General features: G+C 39.3%; 1 protein-coding gene across 1 annotated transcript in view; it reads right to left on the bottom strand.

Moving 5' to 3' along the window:
* ZRANB1 (zinc finger, RAN-binding domain containing 1) overlaps positions 1-8,292 on the bottom strand; it is a gene marked incomplete at its 3' end in the record, with an annotated part of 23,186 nt that overhangs the window by 1,199 nt on the left and 13,695 nt on the right. Inside the window, exons 4-8 of the mRNA XM_010008816.1 lie at positions 8,221-8,292; positions 6,554-6,707; positions 4,281-4,352; positions 3,514-3,712; positions 3-21 (exon numbers count right to left, since the gene is read on the bottom strand). The exon at positions 8,221-8,292 is cut by the window's right edge and continues 22 nt beyond it. Of these exons, the coding sequence (XP_010007118.1) occupies positions 3-21; positions 3,514-3,712; positions 4,281-4,352; positions 6,554-6,707; positions 8,221-8,292 (516 nt within the window). The remainder of the gene's footprint in view (positions 1-2; positions 22-3,513; positions 3,713-4,280; positions 4,353-6,553; positions 6,708-8,220) is intronic.

Here is an 8,292-nt window from a genome sequence, read left to right as displayed (position 1 = left end):
TCTTTCCAGCGTGTGTAGAACCTTTAATGAGAGAGAGAGAGATAAAGACAAAAATATTTACCCAACCACCATACACCTGATAGCAATATTCAAACCTTGTCATTCTTTATCCCAGCTCTGTAAAGAAGGGTGAATAAAGAGATCATCCATCAATATAAATGCATTTATGTGTTTGGTTTTTTTTTTAAACTTCAGGAGATTCCATTTGCTAATCTCATTTGAGAAATCACTTGGGACCACATTGCCTACAGCAAACATGCTGTAATAGAAACAAGTTCCTAACAGGCTCCTGGCTAGTGTGATCCTTGCTGTAATAGGGTTTTTTTAAGCCTTATTTAGGCTTACTTATTTTTAAGTGTTGATGTACAGGGAATAAAACCAGGACATTACACTTCACATCAGAGGAGCTCCTCAGTCTTCTCACAAAAACAATATTCTTTATAACTGACCATATCATGAGCTAATTAACTCCAAAGTAGTTGTGTATCAACTGCAAATACATCATAGTTAGGAGACAGAATCTGGTTTGTATCATTTTTGGAGCAAGAGTATGGTAATTTCACATTACATGGAATAGTTAAAGAGCAGCATGGATAAGAATCAAATAGTGGGATTAACTTGATTTACACTGGAAATTTTTAAGTAATTAGAACTCTGGCTTTGTATTTAAATTAAAATGAGCATTTTTGTACAATAGTCCTCATGTTTTATCTTCCTGAAACTATTTAAAAATAACTACCTACACACTCCAGAGTATATGCTGGCTTTTTATAATTTTCAACCCGGAACCATCACCACACTATGAAAAGGCCACAGGTTTTGTGAAGTGTGCTCAGCCAACTTTTTGAACAATGGCCTTTACTGTGAGCACAAAGACACCATTCTGAAGTTCAATGTATTAAAAAAGTCACTGAAATGAATTTAATTAAAATCTGATTAAATTAGCAGACAGTGAGTGTAGGAAGAAACTTTTCCTATGATTCAGTAGAGATTTAATCAACCTAAAATCTTGGTGTCTGTAAGACCTGTCACCAACCAGGCTGGTGTTCCCAGGGACAGCTAAAACCTTTGCATGCCTTAAAAGACATGTCAGGGAGATACTCTGTTAGGGCTCTGTGCTTACTGATAGTAAAACACCTACAGGGAATCTTCTGGATCCATCTACAGTCCAGTTTCTACTCATCTAAATACATCAACTGATTCCATCTTTGCAGCTGATAAATATTTTGCCTGTTTTCCCCCAGAAATGTCTGGCCAAACATCTTGTGCTAAACTAATTGCTGGGTCTCTTAAGAGAAGCTCAATCAGGTTCTGCTAAAACACCACATGCAACAACAGAAAAAAAAAACAAACAGGATGAAGAAAAACTACCCCACAAAATCTTTCCTATGAGGTCTGCTCCTAAAGAAGCTTCTTTGAATTAGTCAGCCATAGCATCAGTTATCTGTAGATGTCCACAGGAGGCTGCCTTGTGGACAGAAGTCAAGGCTCAAGATTTTTATCTCATTTCAAACAAGCTTTTCAGTTTAACATGAGAAAACTGAACGTACCCATTAAAAAAAATTCTGAAAGCCAACTGAGGGCATATGCCCATTCTCCATCAAAACCTAATGGTGGAATACAAAAAGGAACAATTGGTAAACTAAGAGTGTAGGCATTTAAAAGGTGAGTGGAAAAGATTCCACAGGCCAGAGCCTCTGGGAACTTCATTACTGAGCTTTTTTCCTGAGTACCAGACACTAGACTGCCTCTAGTAAATAGATTCTTCTTTGTTCAGCATCTTAAACATAACAAAATGAGGCCAAATGAGTTACGTGAGTGTTCTGTGTCTGACTAAAAAAAAACCTTAGTTTTACATGTCTTTGTGAAGGCTTTGAAAAACAATTCCACTAGATAAAAGTTTGAGTCCACTGTTGCTGAGAGTAGCAATTGTATTTAAGGGCTTATTCCTTCAGCAACTACTAAGCCCGTGACAACAATGTCATTTCTTATCTGCTACAGATCCTAACCCACAAATTTAAAAGTAAATGTATCTTGGCCAACACAGAATCTACATACAGCAAGTACAGGATGATCAATTTACAAGAGAACTGAAAGACTTCTATTACTTTTTCCCATGACAAACTAGCAAATACAATTAACAAGAGTGAAAACAGGAAACTATTAAAAAAACTACAGAAAAACACATGAATCAATTAAAAATATCAGTTAAAAAATGTGCTTCCAATAAGGATAAAAATCAGCTAAATTCAGAGTAAAATGCAAATTCTGTCCAGAATATAGAGGAAAAAGCTTAACCAGATTTAATGCACTCTAAGTAATGAGTGTTATGTTCTATACAGCAGTAAGTCAGCAACAGTTAACACTAACATTTTGAAAGCTTGGTTTAAACCTCAACCATGTTTTTGGATACCATGGTTGGTTTTGTTACCATAAAGAACAAAACCTGATATATCATAAATTTTTATTCTGGCCTCAGGGGAACTGCCTGTGACGCCAGTGACATTCTTGAGTGGTCAAGATGCACACTCCATTATAAACAACTCTAATCCAGATCCATTTGGAGACAGGTTCTTGGGAGAACTGTTGCTGAAGCACCACTTTACCAAATCCAGCCCTGGATGTTGGGAGTTTTCTCCAAAAAGAAGGGGACAAGAATCACAGAAGCTACTCAGAGGTACCCCTGAAGTTAACATTAGCAGTTGACTTCTTGCACAGCACACAGGGCAAGGGAACAGGCCCTCTCCCTAGCAGGCATGCTGACAGTGTTTCTCTTGTCCTTGACTACAAGAACATAAGAAACCTAATCGCTTGTGACTTATGTTATTAGTCTTTATCAATCTCTTCCCTTAGTCCCATTACACTCTTGAGAGCTGGTGGACACCAGTGGGGGTCCAACTGTAGGAATCTTTCCTACCACAGTAGTGGACTGAAGAAGGCTGCCAGCAAAAAACAACAAAAGTTATTTTACAGAATGATAAATTAATTCTATGGCCAAGTGACAGCACTAGTTAAATGTCAACACTCTGCTTTACTGCCATTACTTTAGCAAACAGAACAAAAACAAGAGCAGCAATACCCAATAAAGCTGTAACTAAGCAGATGGAATGACAATACTGCAAAGTTTATACAGGAATAAAAGGCTATCTTCTATCAAGGATCTCCTGCAAAGCTTCCAACAGCAGCAAGGCACAGCATGTGCATGATTTACACAGCAAGTAAATTCCAGTCTTAACTGTGGTCAGTGCACCCCATCCAAGCACACAGCCTAAAATCCTTTCCTCTCTTTAAATGCTGCTTGCTGAATATCACATACTGAGCTAAGAACATCCACATCTCCAGTGCTCACATTTCAAACACTCTAGATCTAGACTGCCACATGAATCATCCTGTGACTCAGCCCCTGTGAGGCACACAATCCACAGCAAACTGGGGAGCGGTGCCTGTTTCTTTTTTAATAGGATAATGCAGGATGGAAAGCTGCCTCTACAGCTGCCATGGACACTGGCTTACCAATGTGAGCAGTCGTGTAAACTGTCGTGAAGAGCTTTCCGCAGCACTGAATCCTTGTCATAAATGCCCCAGGTGGCTTGCAGCACTGAGTCCAGCAGGCAGTCCCCTGCGGTTCTGTTCCACAGTGCGTACAACCTGCTGTCCAAGCGCGTCCCCAGCTCCAGCGACCAGTTAATGATGGGAGATTCCTCCTCGAGCTCTGCAACACAACAAGAACCTCTTTTAAAACAGATTGATCTGAAGTCTCACAGGATCCAAACTGCACTTTCATGGCATAACCTCAATGATTTCTCCTTTTACATGAATAAAGCTAAGCTTTCCTTCGCAGTACAAAAAGAGGTGAACTGCATTGGGTAAAGGCATTCCTTGGGTAAAATACCGTCAAGAAAAGAAGGAAAAAACCCAAATCAAACCTTAGCCATAAAAAACATCACAGCTCTTGATAATTGTTACTGAAGTGGAAAGATTTGTTCTGTTTTTCTTTAAAGAGCTTGCAACTTAAAACTGTAAAGCTTAGGATCTTTACAACTCAAAGATGCATTACAAACAATCTCTACAAACTCCATTCTCTGCCTCACAAATAGGCTGGAGATGTTAAAATCAAAATAATTCCAGGGTGAAGGTTAACTTGAAAGCAACAAATTTGTATTTAAAACAAATCCAGGCAACAAAGCCACATACATACACACAAGCACTACTTCTTGAACAACAAAAATACTCTCTAGTGAAAAGCAAGGAGGGAGTCTAACCATTCTCAGAGCACTCACCTTTCTGAACATCTCTATCAAGTACTTCATCAAATAACTTCTCCTGGACTGTGGGCTGTAAGTCTTCAATATCTGGAAAAACAGAAAACAAACACAGCAATTCATTTAATGTTACTGTAAACGAGACACGTTACCAGCTGATGCTCAGGAGAACTTAAGCAAGAGCTTTTGCCCTGTCATTCCTAAGCTGCTGTTATTTTCAGATCTGTCACTGGTGACCACAGGCTCCACAGAACATGCTGAGGTAGGTATGTCTCTCAGACTGACTGTCCTACCTTTTACGCAGAAAGATCATCACAGCACACGTGAGGTAAGAATGGATTTCTCTGAAGGAGAAGGTGAAGTAGAGAACCACTTTGAGGTACAGGAAAATAGTATTTTCAGCTCTATTTTATTTAGGACAGCTTCAATTCTAAGCAGTAGTTTTCCACCCATGTAAATGATTTCTCCTCCCCAGGCTCTGCCAGTGGACAGGTACAGTTTGCCAAGAGACTTGTTCTTGTACAGAACATCCACTTTCTTAGCAATTTCATGCAGACTTTAAGAAAATAGTTCAGAGAATCTTAGTAGTCTGCAAGGCACATTTCGCAGGTTAGAAAACAAGAAATGGGAAATGCTAGTACTGACAGCTTCCAAGATCTGCAACTGTGGATCTATTGTTATTTAAAAAAAAAGGCAGAGTCACATAATGAGCAAACCCCCTGTGACTCCTGGATCATGTAGAAAATAACTACGTTCTAAAACTCAAACATTTGCTGTACCTTAAAGATTTGCTCATGGTCTGCACTTCAATACAGGATAAGTAACAAAGGGTTGCTAGGCAGATCAACTACTAAAGCAACTTTGCTAGCTTCAGCACAGTCGTGAAACTTAAATAAGGGAATAAATCAACTAGTTAAACAGAAATATCAAGTATCCCTTTGGGCTGCCTGAGGGATAGTGACTGGGCTCGAAGTGGTATTTCAAAGGCAAGATCTCTCCTTTTCAAAGTTGGAACCACCAGTCCTGCTTGGATCTCCAATACACCAGGGCTTCTAAAGGCAAAGGCCACAAGTTGCTACTGAAGCATATTATTGTTGGTGCAGGGTGTCATGGGGTAGGTTTTTTTGTATGATTGGGGTTTTTTTTTATTTTATTTAAAACTGCCTTGCAGTGGCCAACAATCCATCTGCGTTTTGCACTGTAATGTCTGCGCATTGACTCTTTGGGAGGATCCTGTCCATTTATTTGAAAGATCGAGTGGAAACTGGTTCCTAAACTACATCACATAGGTAACATCCAAATAGGATTGTGTGATTTATACCACTATCCTTGGAAATGCTGCCTTGAGACCAACTGCTAACTGTTGACTACGAAAGATGTTCAGCTAAGTGTGATGGAAGTGGAAATACACTGACAATCTTGATGTACAAAAGCTTTTGAACATTCTTACTCCTTAATTATTTAATGGCTATTGCATGCATTAAAAAGCTGCACAGTGGTTTGAGACATGTCTCTTACAAATACCAAATGAATTCAGTTCTGGCAAGAGCAACATTCTCACGTTACAAAATCATGCTGTTGCTCCTCTCCCCCTTCTCTCTCCCAAACAGCAATCAAGTGTTAGTCTCTAGACACTTTGTACACTCACACTGTCTGCCTCTCATATGTGACCCACAGAGTAAGAATGAATACAGCTCCTCACAAGATAGCTGTAAACAAGTGGTACATATTATTCAGACTTTTTAAAGAGGAGACGACAAGGTTCTTACCTCTGGTAGCATTTCTATTAAAGGAAACAGCTACTGAAGATTAAGAGTCTATTTTTGTTAATAGACAACCTCCTTTTGATCACAGAGTACCTCAACAGTATTTTTAAAAGTGCTACTGCTATAACCAGGTACCACTGCAAAGAGTAGCTCTTGGCCGTAATAGCAAGGACTGAAAGCTAATATAGTCATGTTAAAAGTCATGTTAGAGCCCAGGAGTATTTGGGCTCCACTTTAACTTTAACATAGTGCTTACTTAGAATACATCACTTGAATTTCGTCACATCTAAAGAGGACAACAGATGCTCATGTCAGAGGAACATATGGGCTGAAGTGTGCAAAACCTGACTATTAATAAGCAGATTAAACTACTAGATCTGACCTATGCTATTAAAACTTACTAAAAACCTATACACACACGCCACCACCATCAGGAAGTCAAATTGTAGGCCCAAAACAAGCAATTCTCAGCTAGGTGACAGGACAAAAAAAATCTTCAATCAGTAAGAAGACTTTTGTAATTACCTGCAGGCAACGTAAACGTTACAAGGTCAGTCAGAAAATAGCAAGCAAAGTCTCCCTTTCGTTGATGAAGAGATGCAGCAATTTCACGACGGATTTGTTCTGTCACCTCTGGACACACCATGGCAGGAATGCACTTGGCTGCATGCTGTGATACCTGTAAGATAACAGAGTTACTGCACTTAGTATTACTTCTACTCAAATAGGAAGGCTTAGGAGTGATAACCACCATCAGACAGCATATTTTTAGCAAGTAATGCAAGAGAAGAATAAACATTATTGCACTAAAAGGTTACATGTTTAGTGACTCCCAATTAATGCCTCATTTGTCATGAAGCTGATAACAAAGCTGGTTAAAAACCTCTTTAAATCAAGTAAGAGAATTAACAAGTGACCACTTCCAGTAGGAAATAGCAAAAATAATATATAAGATAGATAACAGGAAATATAACTCAAAAGTTATACATGAGCCCAGTCTACATTTAACAAAGAGTATCACTGCCACAACTCAGCTTCCTACAAAAAACCTCTCAAAAGCAATTAAGCTAAGATACTTGAATTCTTCCACATACTAATCACTGACAGAAGGATCTCATTCAATGGTGCAGGGCAAGTGATGGAGGGATGAAACTGGATATGTCTAAAAAAAGCTTTAAGAAGCACATTTTCACTAGTTAACACACTAGAGCAAAAGGAAGTGTCACTGTGGCTCAAACACTACTAAGCATGTTAACAAATGCTATGTTGACTAACTACTCCCAGAAACTGAAAAAAGCCACCCACAGAAAACAGTATTTTAGCAAATTAATTTGTTTTTAAATGTGTAGTTCCATCCACCCTCATAACTACTTTAAAGCAGCTACTGATATTAATCATTATAAATATATATTCTTTTCAAGGCTTAAGCTACATTTGTCTTGCTTCATCTACCCTGTTTAATTACTCAACTCCATGCATTCCATCATCCTTACACGCTTCTCAGACACGCTACTTTTCTCAGGAACACAGTTTCAAAATTGCATTAAGCATCAAAAGAGTGAGGAGGCAGAATAAAGGTGGGGCAGAGGAAAAAAAAAATATTGCTCTGAGCAGATGAATAACCAGAAGTCTGAGATGAAGAAAACTCACAGAAAAAACTAGTCATGGGCCCAGTAGGAGGGCAAAGATAGAGGGGGGCAAAGATGGCCAGAATTGAGGTGAACCATACAAAAATCTACAGGGAAATGGAACATTCAAGAACAAGGAGACCACAGAAAGGAACCTAGCAGTCTATAAAATGGGAGAAGTGTGGAAATGCAGCAATTTTACAAAGCAAGAAAGTTACTTTCTCTAGAAAAGAAGCTCCCAAGAAAACCAGTGAAGAAAAAACAGGTAGACTTCTTCATTAACAAAACTCAGAAAAATCTACAGTGTCATTGATCTTGGAGCTTTGCTTTCAGGGCACTTCCTCTCCCCCACCCAAAGTACAGGAAGCCTCACAATAGCTCACTTCCACCACTAGAAAGGCCAGAACGTGTGCCAAGACTACTCATTAAGGAGAAAGCTGAGTGTCCTCAAGACCACCACAAACACACGGTCTTAAAATAAACTTGCTCCTTTGAAACACCAAAACAGGCCCGAAGCTGGCGGCAAATCCCTACTGCATCAATGGAAGGGCCAAAGCAACTCACCTCTGTCAGCAGGATGGCCAGCATATCCTGCCTCTGGAAGCGGATGGCCAGGTGGACAAGCCTGTAACCCAC

This window comes from Chaetura pelagica, unplaced genomic scaffold, assembly GCF_000747805.2.
Source record: "Chaetura pelagica isolate M959 unplaced genomic scaffold, ChaPel_1.0 scaffold102, whole genome shotgun sequence".
NCBI classification, from domain to species: domain Eukaryota; kingdom Metazoa; phylum Chordata; class Aves; order Apodiformes; family Apodidae; genus Chaetura; species Chaetura pelagica.
The sequence above is the reverse complement of the archived record's forward strand: the minus strand, read 5'-3'. Positions and strand labels throughout refer to the sequence as shown.